The 19380-nt window shown below is 46.6% G+C and overlaps 1 protein-coding gene across 1 annotated transcript in view; it reads left to right on the forward strand.

Moving 5' to 3' along the window:
- Positions 1-273: 273 nt before the first annotated feature.
- The window catches only part of LOC144104082 (fibronectin-like), a 35975-nt gene continuing 16868 nt past the window's right edge, over positions 274-19380 (forward strand). Inside the window, exons 1-3 of the mRNA XM_077636878.1 lie at positions 274-344; positions 693-956; positions 15124-15157. Coding sequence (XP_077493004.1) covers positions 735-956; positions 15124-15157 — 256 coding nt within the window. The 5' untranslated portion in view covers positions 274-344; positions 693-734. The remainder of the gene's footprint in view (positions 345-692; positions 957-15123; positions 15158-19380) is intronic.

Below are 19380 nucleotides of genomic sequence, written 5' to 3' on the forward strand. Positions count from 1 at the left end.
TCAAGATGAATTCTATCAGATGAGAACAGCAAGTGTACATTAGATATTGTAGCAAAGAAGCGTTGCTTCGCTTCTGCTCTGTAAAATCTTATTGTCTCGTCGAATGCATTCTTTTCTATTTAATGCCGCTCAGTGGTGCAACAACCGCTACGATGTCGACGCAGGCCGTTGCAGGCTGTGTTGCGCATGTGTAGATCGATAAAACGAGGAACTTCCTGTGCGCGCTTTAAGACACTTCCTTGTATATTTTCAGACTTCTCCAAATGCGTTTCACTTAGTAACTGCAAGGAGCGAGACAGCAGTAAGCGACGTCTTTTTCTAAGAAGAGGTTGTTATAACAAATCGTGAGTTACACGCTTTGCTCTTACCATTTGATCCCCGAAACGATTTCCTGTTTATGTCAGATGCACGGTTTGACAAAGTGTTTCGTAGAAACAGCTAAAATATGACAAAAGTTTGTCGAAGAATCAAGTGAAATCTTTCTCTGAGAATAGTCGTATGAGAGACCCAATAAGAAAGCCATGGTTGCCAGGAGCAAAAACGCAAGTGCATTATTACAGTTTGTTGTGCTCATAATAATCCTATTATCCTCAGCCCTCCTAGATTCTGACTACCCTTCCAGTCTCGCTTACTATATACACTGCAACAAAGTATAACGGCTTTTTTTCCCCTTTTTTACCGTACTTGAGCAGTCAGCGTGGAGAAATAAGTTACTGATTGGAATCCTGTCAAGTATGGAGGACCTGAAGCCGCCAGTGCGCATGGATTTCATGCCTACGGACACATCGGTGAGACTAGCCGGAAGAATGGAGGATAAAGCGACTGAAATCCGCCAACAGCCGGAAATGCAACGTCGGCGACCATCACAGGCAATTATCTGGTTGAGCCTTTTAGCCATTGGCCTCATTATTACCGGTCCCGCCGTGACATTCTGGCTCCTTCGACGCGGCGAGAAGGTGAGTTCACTTCGTTGCGCTCTAATTTTTTGCTTCATTTCACGTTTCAATGAACTTCATTCAGGAACTAGTCGACATGACGCATTGCTTCAGAAGAGAATCCAAAGGAATATTCTTATTTCACTGGAACACGTTGATGTGAAAAAAGTGCTGCCGGTTGTTGCTTTAATGAAACAACTCTCGGAAGGAGACTCGAATATTGTTCGTATCGTTTGGTATGCCCATCGTCATATAAAATGCGCAGCACGTACTGTTTATAGGAATTAGGGAATGCAGGGTGTGCTATATCACGTTTATAATATGTGCAGCCAAACACAGGCTACGAAATAAGAAAAGTTTCAATAAATACATTAATATTATATATATATATATATATATATATATATATATATATATATATATATATATATATATATATATATATATATATATATATATATATATGCAGACAAGGTAAAGGAAATGAGGGACTCGTTTTGACAAACATATGAAAGGAGCCAACAGTCACCGAAACCAAGGTGCATAGGGGAAAGTTTTTTTTTTTTTAATGTGTAGTGCTGAAAAGTGGGTTAATAATACTTATATTAATTATATTAATCTATCGCTTAAAGAAAATTAGTATAAAGCAGCCGAAAAAACAACCATGCCGCTGGTGGGTTCCGAACCCACGACCTCCGAATATCGCGCGTCCGGTGCTCTTACCAACTGAGCTACGGCGACGGCTGTCCAATCTGCTGCTCTCGTGGGTATTTGTTTATTGGGTATAAGCGAACCTTGAGAGTGTTCACCAGCGCCACCCTCGTCCATAGCGGCGGACGTAGCACGTCCTGTGTTACCGCGAATGTGACGTGGAACGTCATCTAACGACGAGGGCGGAAACTGCGAGAGAGAGAGAGAGTTTATTGATATGAAAGGCAGAGAGATTGGCCTGAAAAATAAATATCTGGCCTGCTACTCTGCTCTGGGGGACGGGAAGAGGAGATAAAAGAAGGTCACGATGTGGGACGATGATGATGGGAGGAGACAGATGAAAAACTACTTTAAAAAAAAACAAGGCAAACTTTCTGACATCACAAACGCGAGACAAGGTCCGTGTCGCTCAAAAAGCGTGAGAGTGCTCGCGTTGCCTTTACAGTTCTAAAACTATCTGGCCAAGCGCCGAGGATCAAATCCTCAGAGAGGAGCGATGTGTCCATAGGCTTCAGAGCAGATGCGAGTATGAGTCTTTCACGTGCATACGCTGGACACGCCACTAAAACATGTTCTATAGTCTCTAGCACGCCACATGTGGTACATTCCGGGGAGTCCGCTTGTCCTATTAAGTGCAAGTATTTGCGCGTGAATGCCACGTTTAAACGTAGTCTACGGATAACGCATGCAATAGGGCGAGGTATTCCGCGAGGAACTGAAAAGGTCATCGTCGGATCTAGCCGTTTAAGGCGGATATGGCGGGTGTCTGGCAGGGCCCAGTACCTAGCCGTCGCCCTCCTCATCAATTCCGAAAGGAGACAAGTTGTGTCCACTATAGGGAACGGTACAGCTGTACGCAGGCCACTGCTGAAGGCGCTCCTTGCTTGAGCGTCGGCGGTCTCATTTCCATTGAGTCCGCAGTGTCCGGGGATCCACTGAAACACTATACGGTGGCCGTTTCCCTGAGCGAATGATACGAGACTAATGATATCAAGAGCCAGAGCTTGGTAGGCTGTGTGGCGTAGGAAGCATCCTAAAATGTATAGCGCAGGTTTATAGTCGGTGAAAATGCACCACTCCTGAGGCGGTTCTCCGCAGATGTGGCGAATCGATTCCCGAAGGCCCACAAGCTCTGCAGCGGTTGAAGTAGACTTGTGTCCCAAAATGAGTCTGCGGGTCGTCTGTTGTGCAGGGATTGCGAAAGTTGTTGTTGATGCATTTGGAGACGTAGATCCATCCGTGTAGACGTGCACACATTTGTGGTATTCTCACCAGATGTAGGCAAGTGCGAGTTGCTTCAGTCCGCTAACCGGCATCGCAGACTTCTTGATTATGCCAGGGACATGCAGGCAGACTGAAGGCTGAGCCATTACCCATGGGGGCTGCAAGGAATGATGCGGCAGGGCATAGTCTGATGGCAATTCGGAGCGATGGAAGCGCAGTGCGCGTGCAAAACTGCTGTCCGGTCGCTCATCAAAAATCATCGTCAGCGGATGACAGCGGTGCTGTGTAAGCGCACGTAAATATACACGAAGTGGTTCGTGTGACAGGTAGACCGATATTGGGCACGCACGAGGTTCCTCAATCGTGCCTTTGTTCGAGGCACAACGTGGTAATCCGAGGCATATCTTGAGCGCCTGTGCTTGGACACTCTTTAATATCCGCAAGCAGAAAATACTCATGTTAGAGAGTACAGGAAGGCTGTAACGAATGTAGCCAATAAAGAGCGTATAGTAAAGTCGAAGCAAGGAGCGCTCCGTTGGGCCCCATTTAATGCCTGCCACAAAGCGAAGCACATGGCAAAAAAGAGTGAGTCTTTTCTTTAGCATATTTATATGCCTCGACCATGATAGATCGCGGTCAATGATAATGCCCAAAAATGTGTGGTGGGAGACGTATGGTATTGCAACCCCTTGAAGAGTTACCGGCTAGTGGCAGACAGACTTGCGCGTGAATGCGACCACAGCACATTTTTCAGCTGCCAAGTGCAAACCCTGACGCCGTAGGTACCTTGAAGTAGATGACACGGCACGTTGTAATCTCGCACGCATTTGCGGACGTGTCGAACCCGATGCCCAGATGCAGATATCATCAGCATATGCACTGATGTGAATGTTAGTGGGAAGTTCATTCACCAGTCCAATCAATGCCACGTTAAAAGGAGTTGGGCTAAGAACTCCTCCCTGAGGAACTCCACGGCAAACCTGATGACGGGTAGTCTCCCCATCAGGCGTAGACATGTAAACAGATCGGCCGTTGAGGTAGTTCCCAATCCACGAATACATCCGGCCGCCAACGCCAATGTCGTAAAGAGCATCAAGGATGGCGTCATGAAGTACATTATCGTAGGCCCCTTTGATGTCCAAGAAGACAGCAGCGACGAGTCGGCGACTACGTTTTTCATGATACACTGTCGATATGAGGTCGATTACGCTGTCAATCGAAGAACGTCCCCTCCTGAACCCGGTCATCATATCCGGATAGAGAGCATTCTGCTCTAAAAACCATTCGAGCCGCGCCAGCACCATTCGCTCCATAACTTTGCCGACGCAGCTTGCTAGTGCAACTGGCCGGTATGAGGTAAGCTCATAAGGAGGTTTGCCAGGCTTCAAAAGTGCAACCAGGCGGCTGATCTTCCAGTGTTCTGGAACGATTCCGGAAGCCATGTATCATTGTAGTTACTGAGCAGCACAGTTCGGCCTTCCATGCCAAGGTGAGAGAGGGACGCGTACGAAATCCCGTCAGGACCAGGTGCAGATGGACGCCTACACGAGGAAAGAGCAGCTTCTAGTTCAGGCATCGTAAATAGCATGTCGTAGTGGACATCTGGTGAAGGTGGTACAAAAGCCTCCAAACTGGTTGATGGTACCATAGTTGTGCCCACAACCAATTTGCAGAATTCTGCTACCTCTACATTATTACGGCGTTGGTAAATAGACAGGGGATGGAAAGGATAGCGTTCCTGCGGTGGTGAACGCTAGCTCCTGGCTACATGCCATATACGCGACAGTGGTTTGCTAGGGTCCAGCGATGAACAGAACTGCCTCCAACGTTGTCTCCCTAGTCTCGCTAGGTGGCGCTTTATTTCTCGTTGAGCTCGGCGACAAAGGGCAAGATCATACGTGGATTTGGTTCTTCTGTATTTCCTTTCGGCGCGCCGACGGACTGCGCCTAGTCTTTCGAATTCCACGTCAATAGTAGACCCTGGCGTAGGCGCACATATATACCGCGTGGTCTCACTGAGAGAGGGCGTAATCAGGCCTTCTATTTTAGATGGTGTTGAGAGGTCCACACAGGAAATCTCCACGGACGACCTAAAGGCAGGCCAGTCTGTATATCGCACGCGATACGGAGTAGTAGGTGCGTACCACTTGACACAAGCATACGTTGGAATGTGGTCACTCCCATGTGTTTCCACGTCACTGCACCAGCTGACGTAAAACTGGAGACTTGCTGAAACAAACGCCAGATCCAAGCAGCTGCTGTACGACGTGCCACTAAGAAACGTAGATGAACCATCGTTGATATTGATGAAGTTCTGGGAGTGCATAAATTCACACAGGTTCCTGCCTCGGTTATTCATAACAGCCCTGCCCACCGAGGGCGATGAGCATTAATATCGCCCACTATGATATGAGGAGCTGGACAACTCTGGATGGCTTAATATAGGTACGAAGTATCAATGACATCTCTAGGTGGAATGTAGGCACCGATTATCGAAAATACCTGTCCTTTTAGCGTGACTGTCAAACAGATGTAATGGTTTGTGTTGTGTGGCTGTAGAACTTGGCGGACGTGCGCAATGTCTTGGTGTATGCAAACTAACACTTTGCTAGTTTTGTCTACTGCGCGAGACCACAGCAGCACGTATCCAGAAAGGGGGAAAGGCGACGGCATGTTGGGCTCACATATAACCAGCACAGGGAAGCGGTACTTGTGGACGCGTTGCCGGAAGTCACTCAGACGACCTCGTAGGCCTCGGGCATTCCATTGCACCACTACACTACGGCGCACGTGCATTGGCACAGATGAGGTGGGTTTGGTTGTTCCATAATGAATTACTGCAACGCCGCCAAGAGCGGCTCAAGTGCATCCAAAAACTGCACAACAATCTTTGCTGTTGGCGTGTTAATGCCTGAAAGCAGCACGCGCATTGAACACACAAGCTTTTTTAACATTATGCTCACATCCTGACCTTCGGGCTTGCCAACAGTGTCAGCTGGAGTGGCAACCGGTCTTGGTCTTGCCATGGCGATCTCCTTGGATGGCAGAGCAGGCCAGCCAGCATCAGAGGAAGAAGGTAACACAAACACATCAGACTGAGCTACTGCGGTAACATGGACACGGCCGCAGACGTCTTGTTATCGTTGTTAGGCTCATGCTGCTGTGCCGGCTGAGCTGATACTTTCTGCGACTGTGGGGCAGGTGGACTATAATTGTGTGGAACCGAACTACGCCGCCTGGAACGATGTTTGCGGCGACGAATATGCACTGCCGCTTCTTGGTGGGTCGAATTGTCCTTCACCATCTTTTTCAGGATGAGTCTTTCGTTTTGCAGCTTACGGCAGTCCTTAGCTGTGGCTTCATGGGCACCCGAACAGTTGGCGCACTTTGTAGTCTCCGTCGTGCAGGTGTCATGCTGGTGCATCCCGCCGCATCGACGGCAGGATACCTCATTCTTGCAAACAGCACTCACATGACCTATCTTGTTGCACTGGTGGCACTGAACAGGTTTGGGAACATACAGGCGGCCAGGTTGCCTCACATAGCCCACCTTGACTTGGGATAGCAGAGCGTCAGTTTCAAAAACTAGTTTGACACAATTGGAGCGCCCGAAACGATGAATGTCAACTGTCAACAATCCGGGCCGAATATTTAATCAGCGACCAGAGGTCCTTGTCAGCTATCTCCGGGTCAACATCAGTGATAATTCCAGTGGTTGTCCGCTTCCCGTAAGCAACGTAGGAGCGGACCGCCATGCCACTGAGGACGCTAGTTTCTTTCAGCTCGTCTACTGATGCCTGAGATGTAACATCTACTGTCAGGACATTCTTCCATGCATTAATTCTGACTTCACAGACTTGTCCCGGAACAACCCGGTCGAAAAACTGGGTTAGCCGCTGTTTGTTAATGGTGTTCAGATTAGCCGTCTGCGTTGTAGGAACGAAGGCCCCTGAGAAGACACCTGGCTGGTCAACATTCCTCATAGGCAACTCACCCGCTGTCGATGTCCGGCGCAACTTCCTTTTCAGGCAGCGCGACTCAACAAGCGTGAAGCTGCTGCTGTCAGAATCCATCGCTGTCACCGTGGATGCATCAGACGAATCTGGAAGCTCCACTTCAGCACTAGAGTTTCCACCTGGTAGAGCCGCAGTCTTGTCAACGGCGACGACGGAGGACGCAGGGGTTGTACTCCCGCCATTCCGAAGGATGAGGAGGACACAGTTCACGCACAAAAGCAAAAAACTGCAGAAAAGTGGAAGAGCTCAAACAAAGAACGTTCGGCACCACCACTTCTTCCACCGAAACTGCGAGAGCCCTCTTATGCTACCTATGGCATCAAGACTGCCAGAACCGAGACCCTCGTTAAGCAATTAGCAGACAAGGTAAAGGAAATGAGGGACTCGTTTCGACAAACTTATCAAGGGAGCCAACAGTCACCGAAGCCTTCACACACAAACACACACACACACACACACACACACACACACACACACACACACACACACACACACACACACACACACACACACACACACACACACACACACACACACACACACACACACACACACACACACACACACACACACACACACACACACACACACACACACACACACACACACACACACACACACACACACACACACACACACACACACACACACACACACACACACACACACACACACACACACACACACACACACACACACACACACACACACACACACACACACACACACACACACACACACACACACACACACACACACACACACACACACACACACACACACACACACACACACACACACACACACACACACACACACACACACACACACACACACACACACACACACACACACACACACACACACACACACACACACACACACACACACACACACACACACACACACACACACACACACACACACACACACACACACACACACACACACACACACACACACACACACACACACACACACACACACACACACACACACACACACACACACACACACACACACACACACACACACACACACACACACACACACACACACACACACACACACACACACACACACACACACACACACACACACACACACACACACACACACACACACACACACACACACACACACACACACACACACACACACACACACATTTGCAAATAGGGTCTATGGCCAGCCTTAATGGGTTTGCAGCATCGTGGAGAGCCAGTTATAAAAATAATCCTGACTTCGAAGAAGAAGTGGAGACCGGCCCTCCTCCCCCTCCCCCATCTCCACCCCCATGAAGCCCGTCATTTCTGCCGCAAGGCTAGGCCTATTTTATGCAGAAATAAAGACGTTTAAAAAAAATAAATAATAGTGCTGCCAGTTGTCATATTTAAAAAAACAGATTTTATATCATTGTGCGAGGAGCTATATTTCTAGCATTCGTTTGACGGTTCCTATGTTTAGGTACATAATTTCACGTTTTAAACATGAGTTCATCACCTTTGCTGTTTTTTTTGTCGGTGAATGTGCCTTGACCATTACAAGAAAAGACAAAATGACGGTGTTCAAGTTAGCCGGATTAATATAATTATGTAAGAATTCACTAAAAGCACTATTTCTCAGATTTTTATTGCCAGAACATCCGAATTGTTTGGCTTAGTATACGTGGAAAGTGCGAGCATTTCTTTTCCTTCTCTATCTATGCACCTCGCAGTTTGAGAAGAGCACGCGCTTTTTAGAAGGACGTAATTTCTATTTTAGCAAGGGCACTTCGGGCCAATAAAAGGAAAAACATAATTTTAACCGGCGGTTTTTCTGCCAGCTTCGATCCTCGTCAGGGCAGCAGGCCAAAGGTGCTCACCGATTGACTTCAGCAGCTGAACCAGAGGTAAACTGAGGCTGTTGCTGTAACTGCGGTAATGTCCATTTGGCTACTTTTTTTTACAGCGACACCTGTGGTTATTACCCTGAAAAGAGTTCGGTGGCGCGGTGTGCCGCATGCAGCAAAGAATAGCTCGAGGCGCTAGCTTTCTCTTTCTGCAATTGTAAGGAAAATAAGTCTCGCACTGAGCGGACACCTGAACCGTGTTCTGAAGGAAAGGATGAAGGATGGTGTGAAAGTTAAAATGATTGTACAAAACAGAAGGTGCATACCCTGCACGGTACACAAGGTGCATTCAAGGAACCGCACATGAGCATGGATGTAGTATAGCAAGGTGCGTAAAAAACTACCAACAGGCGTGCACCTCACATTGTGAGGAAGGTTTCTTGTTTTTTTATCGTAGCTCCAGATGCAACGGCAGTAGTTTTGAACAGAACACTGGCGCTATTGCAGCGAAGTTTGGTTATCACAGGTTGCATGTAGGATCTAACGCTCCTCGGAACAAGCAGTTTTCTTGCGTTTGGTCAAAGACCCCCGGGGGAGCTCCACACCTCACCTCCTTCCTTTTGTACGAACAGGTGTTCGCAGCTTCATCGCCTCAGGCAGATTGCAGTGGCAGCCATTGAGGCGCGAAAGCGGTATAGCTATCTTGCGCCAGCCGCCAACAGCACACCGTGGATAAACGGAAGCGTGATAGACAGTTAACGATATTATACAATTCAATCCAATTTTATTCAATTTCTTTTCTAAAAACATTCTGGCGTGTTTATAGGCATAAAGCTGTTCCTGACAGCTTGAAAAATGCCCAGAAAACCAGCAAACAGGCAGTAGGTTTCGATAATTTATTGTCACGATTTGCTTCTTCGTTTGTGGGGTTTGATGTTCCAAAGCTACTAAGGCGGCGAGAGTATTTTGGTCCCCTGGGATACTTCAACTAGCACTGACATCGCTCAGTGCACCAGCCCATCGAATTTTGTCTCCACCAAATGCCACCATCCCAACAGGGATCGAATTCGTGTCCTTGAGGTGAGCAGCCGAGCAACATAAATATTGACCACCAAGGTGACATAAGTTCCTGACTGAAGCAACAAGCATAAACGCTTCGTTTTTTCCATAACTATAGAAATGGCGCAGCTGTCTAAGACTCCAGTAGTACATGCCGCAGAGCGAGAACTTCAAGCCTCGTTTGCGCAACGTGTAGCCGGAAGCTTGCCATAGCCTGTTTCCCAAACTTTGGTAGATACTTTGTAATTTCCATGTTCGCAATTAAGCATTGTTTACCCGCGCAGAAAATGTTTAAAAAAAGAGAAACAATTTCAATCTCTTTCGCTTTTGCTCTAAGAGACAGCTTTCTCACCTGGGCGCCATATTAAGGAGCCGCGACTACTCTGTCATAGACATTTGAGCTAAAGAAAAAAATTTTCTTAGCGTCATGAATACCTTTTCAGTGTAGATAATAGTGCGAAAGAGGCGCATCATCAACACGAAGCTAAATCCACGTTTCGGGGAAGCAACATTCAAGCTAAATAATACCTTTCCACTTGCCGTTGTGCATGAAAGAAGTTTGAGGAGACGCGTATTCACAACGGGGCTGCTTTTTGTGAAATCAAGATCTGACAGTATTTGACCACATCGCCTCGGGTGGTTATTCTTCCAGAAAACCTGAATCTGCCCGCACTGGCGGGAGCGCTATCTATGTTGAGAGCGCTGTGGACGCCAGTGAACAGCGCCCTCTCCGGGCGACTTCTCGTAATTGGTCAGGCATGCGACGAGCTTCGCTACCGACTTTTGTGCGTCTGACTCACCCGCACGTGAATGAAACTAGTTAGCGCGCGCGCGCTCGTTCTTTCTGGCTCGAGCTTCGGCGCCTTTGTCAGAGGAGCTCGCTTCGTGCACGCTATGCTCTCGCCGCTCGTGCATGGATGCCGTTTCGAGAGAAGAGTGCGCCCGCTCGAGGGTTGTCCTGGCGCTTTTACATAATAATAATAATTGGTTTTTTGGGGAAAGGAAATGGCGCAGTATCTGTCTCATATATCGTTGGACACCTGAACCGCGCCGTAAGGGAAGGGATAAGAAAGGGAGTGAAAAAAGAAAGGAAAAAGGAGGTGCCGTAGTGGAGGCCTCCGGAATAATTTCGACCACCTGGGGATCTTCGAAATTATTCCGGAGCCTTTTACACTGCTGTTGCGAGAATTTTGCGCACGCTCTCGTGCTTTAGAAAGGGAGCAGCTCGCGTGAGCAGCGTCAAGCAAATAGTCCAAAAGGGTGCTGTTTTCGTCACGCCCTACTTTCCTTTTCTGCCCACAGTGCATAACCACGTGTTGTACGAAGTGAAAACTGAAATTAAAACCTACCTTCGAACGAAACTGCGGCAAATATGCGTTTCGCATTTTTTTATCTTCGTGAGTTCGACCTGCTTGCTTCCGCCATGCACGCTGATGCCACGCTCCTGTTACCTTTTCCTTTTCCCTTTGCCAGGTGTTTCAACGGCTTTGGCGCTAGGCTGCTCACACAGTGTCACAGGTCGAATCGCGCCGCGTTTAGATTTGTGCGAAAAACGAATGCGCCCTTCGCGATGGCGGAGAGCATTACTGAATCCCATTCTGCTGAGGTCTGTAAGATTTAGCATAGGTGAGCGGGTGATACGACCAATATGGTAACGCAATGCCGTTCCTACCGGAGTCGAGCTTGTTTAGTCGCTTCTGCCGTATGGTCGTACTTACAGCAGGTGACGTATTTACCATACAGATATCTAAAAATAATATCTGTTAATCCGGACTCCTTCAAAAACGGCTTTGCGCTCAATCTACGTGCACCCTTGAGACGTTAAACTCACCAACCACTGGCACGACTCAGTTCTGATGCGCATCGACGGGGCACGGGACACTATTGCGTGGTCGTAATCTGTAATCTGTAGTCCGTGGTCTGTAATCTGCAGATCAACAATGCTACCTCTTGTGTACGACGGAGACACGAGGTTAGTTCACATGTGGAACCGTGTCTGCCATCTTCGCCTTCGCAGTTGTATGCGCTGCCAGTTTACATGGTGTCGGCCGAGTAAGTGCACACCTATTAAGGGCCCGCCAGCGCTCTCTCCTGTTGCCGTAGGGCACGGATCATTAGTACCGTTTTTTAATCACTACTGCAGCGCCCGATACTCCACTGGTATCTCGTATTGAACGATTCCTGCTACCTGGATAATTTCTGTTGACAGCAAGCACGGCAGTAAACTAATGCGTCATTTCAGGGAAGCCCACAAGTCAAGCAAGACGCTTCCCCGCCTTTAGGCAACCACGGTGCCGCGTGCCACTTCGATCATCGTATAAAAACTGCCCATCGAGGGACATAAATCGGCGAACTTTGTAGTCGTCAGACTGTCCTCGCATCCGCCGCTCCTGCGAGGAGACGAGCGCGAGTAGCACGCGGAGAGAGAATGCGCGCGCAGCACGCGAATACGGCCAGTCAGAGCGCCGCGGCGCCGTCGCGCCCGATCGTCGCTTCAGAATTCCACCCCTAAGCTCGGCGCTGTCGTCGCGCGGCAAACTTGAAGTTGGTGCCCCTATATTATGTTGAATTGGCCTTGAAAAAACATTTTAGGATAGTTACAGGACGTACCATTGAATCTTCAACACTAATATTTTTAGGCGCGAAGCGATGCTTGCTATCTAAGGGGAGCATTTTCATGACGGTTTTGTTTGAAACGCAGCGGAACATTTTTGCTTTGCATTTTTTATCAGAAAATACGGCGATGTTTATTTTCTCGTTGCTAGAATACATTGATCAGCGAGGTCGGGGCCAATTGTGCGTGGCAAAAGTAATGCGCCGATGACCAGTGTACATCTAACACGTCAGGCAGTAATTAGGTAGGTTTAGGATAAAGTAGCGTTCTTTTAAGTTTAAACACCGAAAACTGTTACGGCACGGTGACGTACGCCTCGTCGACGGAAGCTTTATTGAACCATGCTTAACTCTTCATAGAAAAATACAAAATGCCATGCGGCTATCTAACGAAACGAGCTAGAACCAGATCATTGGGGGTGAGAACAGAGCGCTGCTTTTCGTCTAAGGGAGCACTGGATAGAGTATGGACTGCAGAAAAACATGGGGAACGCTCCTGAAAGAAAAAGAAACTGAGTGCGCACTTAACACAAATCAGTGATATTTTATCGCGATTTGGTCCCGTGGAGGAATACTCCGGTAATGGCTCGGCTTTACCACTATATGACACTGCGTTTGTTCTAAGAGAATTTGAATGTCAAATTAAAATTTAAATCCTTGTTTCTTGCATATCATTTCCTTTAGGCGGTGTTAAATGTCAAAATAAATGTGAGCAATAGTCCTTCCTTGGATATTAGACAGCACCGTCCTTAGATTATCAGGCAGTAACTTTGCATTTCTGCAATAACCTTTTGTCAGGTTGAGATCTGTGTTCGGTCCCTTTGACATTAAGAAAAAAACAGGAGACTGGTCACTACTTCTGGTTGCCAGTCTTCCTCGACCGCTTTTATATTCAGTACCTTACGGAATGACCTCATTGTTTTCGGAGTTTTGAAAGTTCGCATAAAATATCTTTAGCTGCCATTATTGTCAAACTGAAAAACACCGTTCGGGCCTGTAGAAGAGCAGGAAGTTTTAAGATGTGAGAAATATTTCAAATATTTTGAGCTACTACACTTGGTGAGAAAAAAAAAGTCGCATTTATAGCTCTACAGGGTATTGAAACCAAGGCCATAGTCGCAGTATGCTGCTTGCTTCCTGCCATGCACTTCATGCTTACATCGCATGTGCGCATATAAAATCGAGTATACATGTTCAGATGCACATTTTTTTGTAACTGTTACGTTGGGCACTGGCGGTTTGCACGAAAATATGTCGCAATGTGATGTTTCATTTCAGCTGGAAAAAATTAAACTTTGCTGTATTTGTCACCTCAGTTTCGTGCAATTTGATGTGTATAATTGTAGCTCTGCATTTTGACCTCCAGAACAATTATCCGTACATAGAGCCCAGCCATGATTGCCTGTACAAAAATTATTGTGCAACGATAAAAACAATGAAAAATAAAGTGTCCCTGCCCGTACCACTAGTATAACGGGCTTACCATTGCTGGCAGAAAGTTACCTGCTTCCAGCTGGATGAACAAGATATTATAGCTTTCGTTTGTTCATTTAAAACAATTCTTTAAAGCAGTTGTTTGCCGCAGCAACAGTTTTGGCTACGCAATAAGCATACAAAATTGTTTTCTAGTCATGCGTTTCACGATATGACTTTCTCGCGTGAAGCACCGATTATGGCCACGGAGTCGTGGCTTCGTTTACATTTACTCTTGTTACCCCTTTACGCTGAAACCAAGATTTTGAAAACGAAAATAAACTGAAGTGCCGCAATTCAACCATCATATCAATAAATAAAGTAATTGCTGAGCCTCCTCATTAACCAGTCTTTGACCTACTGAAACCGATCAGCGATATCTCCGCAAGCAAGGCAGACGCCCTTAAAAGTTACATAGCGTAAAAATGCAACGATGTGGTGTTACAAATCATGCCGTGAAAACGGAGCCGGCAGGCTTACGGCGTTTTGCTAGCGATGGTCTTGGCTTTCTGATCACTGGTAATCGGAAGATGACAGCTGAGTGTCTCAGCCAAGTGCTATAAGTGTCTCTGATACATGAGTGCATTAGGGTTTGGCTTTTGAACTTGTTCTGGTGAGCAAGCCATCTGCTATGTCGGCAGGCGGGAAAGTGTCTTTTCTTTCTAGTGGAAAGTACTGGTTCACTGCTGCCATGTTGATGCTGCAAGAAACAAGATAGCAAAAGTTGTAGCATGGAGTGAAGGAGGATCGTGATGCATCAAGCACACTCCTCAGATAATCTTCAGGCGGTGTAACAGCTTCCACCAGAGCTTCATTTCGACGAAAAACTACAAATGAGAGGCGACATCATCGAAAGCACGGAAGCAAACCGCCGTGCTCGCGGATTTACCCCCTACAAACCGTAAATCCACATACTGGAGACAGTGTCGCAAAGCAAGCACAATTACAAGGAAACAAAAAATGCATGCATTAAGCGTGCCTATGCACGCTGATGACTGTGATGTATGATGACAAAGACTTGATCACAGCCCGCGTGTCGGCATCTATACGTTCTTCGTCAGTGATACGGTTTCTCTGTTTTACCTTTAGCAGCAAATCTTCCTGCTTTCCCAGGATGTCACAAAAATCATATTGTCGACGGTCGAATATTATAGGCCGCTAGAAATGTCTCCAGAATCGTCTTCGTGATTAGGGGCATTCTTAATTTTATTTCTTTTCTGCCTTTGCTGCCAATTTATGCACTGATGCCCTCCTTTCCTAGATTTCTTCTCAAGGCACTCAAAGCGAATATATTGGTGAGTATCCTGTTTGTGTGCTCAGTGGATTATAACATTTGCATCTCATAGTTTTTCTTCGTATTATGTTGGACGGGTGTGGACACGAGAGTGACAGATATTACCTGCTCAGCCCCGGATGTAGGTTAAGTGCATCGTCCTGCTCTTCTCCTCATGCTGCATACTGCGGAACAATCTCGTGGCGCCAAGTTGTCGTGCAGATAGGCCATCAAAGTGGAGGCTTATAATGAGATTGTATTTTGAGCAGAAAAAACAAAGTAGGCCTCGACTCATGGATGTGTGACGATAGAGAACTTCGGCCAACTGGGCTGTTTTCCCATCTGTTCGGAATAACTAGTCGTCAAGTTCAAGGGTACTCCGAGCTGCATATGAGTGCCTGAGGCCTTTAATGGCAAAAGACAAAAGAATTTAATGGCTCATGCCGCGTCCGTCCGTTACGCACTTAAACAATCCGCCGACATCATTAAGCGCGCTATTTCACTGCACATGGGCGAGGTGGCGCCACCGACGCGCGTACCGCGCCAGACGCCTCGCAGCTGTCGACCGAGTCAGGTGCCGCGCAACTTCCTTCTTAGCGCTCGTTTCAATGGAACCTCAGAAGCGGGCAAGCACAAGTACTTACATAAGATCTTAACCACACATCAGTGACACAAGCAGCAACAGCGCGTTAACGGCTGCCGCCTCACCGCACTTTAGGTCAAAAAAGTGCCCCTTAACTTTTTTTGAGATAGCGGCAGATAATGACGACGTGTGGCCTTAATTCAGGGTCTGTTGCGCGTTGTACCTTGAGAATTGTCGCCTTATCTAGTGTAGACTTGTATTGCCTGGAAAAGAAACAGCGGAGACCAGCGGGACTCTTGCACCCTTAAATGTGTACTGATCACTGCCAGTGTAACAGCCGCGTAGAAGCTCTTTCAAGCCTGTCAGCGGTATCAATTGAAGTACCTCCCTCCATTCAGAATGAACTCCAAGAGATTATTTTTTTACTATCAACACCCCTTGCAGTTAGGTTTCGTGATTTATCCGCAAATAATCTGCAGCGTCTTTTGATCCCTCAACTGTTTATTTACAAAAGGCAGCTGCACCACTGCACGCCTGCCATGGTAGATTGCCCTGGAAAAATTTGTCACTTTGCGCTTTGATCAATCACCACAAGATCTTTTGAGATGAGTGATTTTCTATCTCAGCACTACGGGAATATGGGCGCGCCGGAAGGGACGACAAATGCGATGTTTCGGTATTTTTAAAATGTACCTACGGCATCATTGCGTTGAATGATTTAAATCGATGCAGCCATTTGAAGAAATGTGTAGGTCTCTGTAAGTTACACGCCACGAATCTGATTGCTGGAAGGGAAAAGGCACCGTCAGCGATGTTCTTCTGGTTGCATTCGGTGCTGCATATTCTATATGCTATGCTCGAATTTATTCTACCAACAGTTTCGCTTCCCAGTAATAAACTGGTCTTAGCACCCACCTCGCATGCGGGAGGTGCGGGGTTCGATCCCCGGTGCCGCCGAGTACCCATCAGTAAAACAATGGGTACAAGGTTTCGCCTGGTCTCGTCATCGGCTTATTTAGGGTGAAATGCTTGGTACATGTGATTTTGACTCCACATTGAGTAGGGGAAAATAACTTGCGCCAAGGCGCACTTTCTCCAAAGGTGCCTTTGTGCCTTAAATATGATTGATAATCATGTTTGTTCCTCCTAACAATCTCTAAAATCGAGAAACGAGCACAATGTGACAATTTAAATGTATTTTGATGGGGCTTTGAACAAAACGTGGGACTGTTTTTACCAAATTCTCAACGTAATCGCATGACTGACATAACGCGAGCTTTCAATTTGCTGTGCAATGTCTATTGATGAAACATTAGAAGTCGCATTATAATTTACAGGTTGCCCCCTGAGACTATTACCACAACCCTTGTTCTCTTGCACATCTGAAATCGAAGGTCATGAAAAATAGCGCTTAACGACTCTGAATATCTAAAGTAGGACCTGGAACCATAGTATTTCAATATAATAGATTGCTTGCTTGCAGCAACAGTTTTAAAAGATGGCTTTCAGGAAAATGTTAGAGCGTCTTAAGTAAACATTAAGTACAAGTATGCAGACCTTCGTCTGCCAATGTTCAGTACAGATCTGTAACACCCCGCATGAGTTTCGCTTGTAGATGTGGCATGTGCGCTGATTACACTTTGATTTCAGTAAGATTCTGCTTCGTACCATGCATCGCTGGTACACTTCGCAAAGCTGCGTAAAGCTGAGTGCGGCAGGGGCTTATGAAATATTTTGACACTTATCGATGAAAATTTCACTTCTGGCTGCGCGCTTCTCCTGTCTGAGCGCAGAGTGCTGTGGTTCGTGGCGATCACACCCCAAGGCTGCGAAGAACACGATGTATTGGCAAAGAAGCATGAAGTACCTAGTGTGCATTTGCTATGTGGAAATGAAAGGGGGCCGTCCATCACTGGAGAAAAGCGCAAAATCACTTGTGTGCTGTGCGATGTCGATGCCGATTGAAGAACTCCGAGTGTCCCAAATTAATCGAGAGTTTGACATCTTGCAAAAGCGCTAAACCAACATGGACAAAGAAGGAACAGACGTTCTTTTTGCGTGTTGGTTTAGTAGTTTCAAAAAATGTCAGACACGCACCAACTATCCCGATCCGCCACTCTTTTAATCGAGAGTCCTCTACTACGGCATTTTTTTCTTTTTCTCACTATTTACTTATTACAACAGGACACAGTTGTGGTTTTGCAAGCATGCAAGCATGTAGGCGAAATAGGTGCGCTAGCATTGCAAGAGAGAAGCGTTCTTTATCGAAGGAAACTGCGTGTGGATGGTTTTCAGCATATAAATCTGACGGTTTCTTTGATTAGTAGAATTCCAACATATATTTGCATGTTTTGCAACACCTGTTGCTGTAGGCAACCGCTGTAAATTATACTCTGCAGCAAAGAAAAGGATGGCTTAAAAATCACGGTAACTCTCTTTTTTTTGTCACGAAGAAAAAGCGCATGCTTCAGCAAGCTATCTACATCCTAGCAAGAAAAGGATTCTTGTTCATTGCGAAAGGCAAAGCGGACTTAGTGCGAAAGTCCTGCCAGATTCTAATCAAAACGGAAACATTTCCTGTTGCATTAACGCGTCAATGGGCGAGTGCGCACCACATGCCCTTCGTTCATTTCGTGTGACTATATCCGCAAATGTTAATTCGCTTACCACCATACGCTTGGTCGCTTCTTAATAGTTGTTCTTTTGCGATATCTTGCTATATGTGAATGTCTAAGTGTAGAGGCTGAACGCAAAAAGAAATTAATTTTTCTCCCTCCGCTAGAGGTTATAAGTCTGAATGAAAATACGACTACCAATAATGTCGTCAACTATTCTTAGGTCATCCCACTGAGCAGTAGGCCATGTTTGATGGTGCGATAAATGTTGCTTTCTGAGCTTGGTCCAACAGCCAAAGCCCTCAACATTGAAAATGCAATTACATATAATATCATCAAATCTTTCCCCAAAAACCTGCTAAGAGCATACTTCTGATAACACGCCCTGAATAATAATAGCTTGTTCGCTCGCTGGCTGCAAATCTTGAATTTTCTGGGGTCTTATTCTAGAAGCTGTCCATTTTAAGATGACCATTTCGCGTCTGTAGGGTCCCGTGTCATTGGTCACTCACATAAACCCTCGGCTTTCAAGCATCTGTGGAAAGCAACCGTGCCAGTGAGTAGAAGGTGACCGGCCCTGACCGTTGGGTGCATATCAAAGCCACTTGTAGCCAGTGAACCTGCCCTGTCGCCTGCTGTTGACGAAGCCCCGCAGTGCACTTCACTAGTGGCTGCATAACGCAGTCAATACCAGGCCATTGTGAGGTCCGGTCGCGAACCGCACTATGGCCGGGTCGATTGCCAAGGACGCTTGAAAGCTGCGGGTATATCTGAGGGACCAATAGACAGAGGAAATGACAATTTGAAAATGGGCATCTTATAGAATGTAGCCGCTGTAAGTTTCTTGAGGGCTCCTTTAGAATGAAAGAATGGAGAATCACCCCATCACATCGTCTACTTTCACATCAACTGAAAATTTTCAAAACAAGTGCTTACTGCTAACGAAGGCTTGAGCTTGAGGAACAAAAATTATTCGCATGAATATCCGTAGAGGGTGCATTCAAACAACCTAACACATAAAATATTGAAGTTAGTTTAAAAATGCCT

Source organism: Amblyomma americanum, chromosome 9 (assembly GCF_052857255.1).
Source record: "Amblyomma americanum isolate KBUSLIRL-KWMA chromosome 9, ASM5285725v1, whole genome shotgun sequence".
In the NCBI taxonomy this organism is placed as follows: domain Eukaryota; kingdom Metazoa; phylum Arthropoda; class Arachnida; order Ixodida; family Ixodidae; genus Amblyomma; species Amblyomma americanum.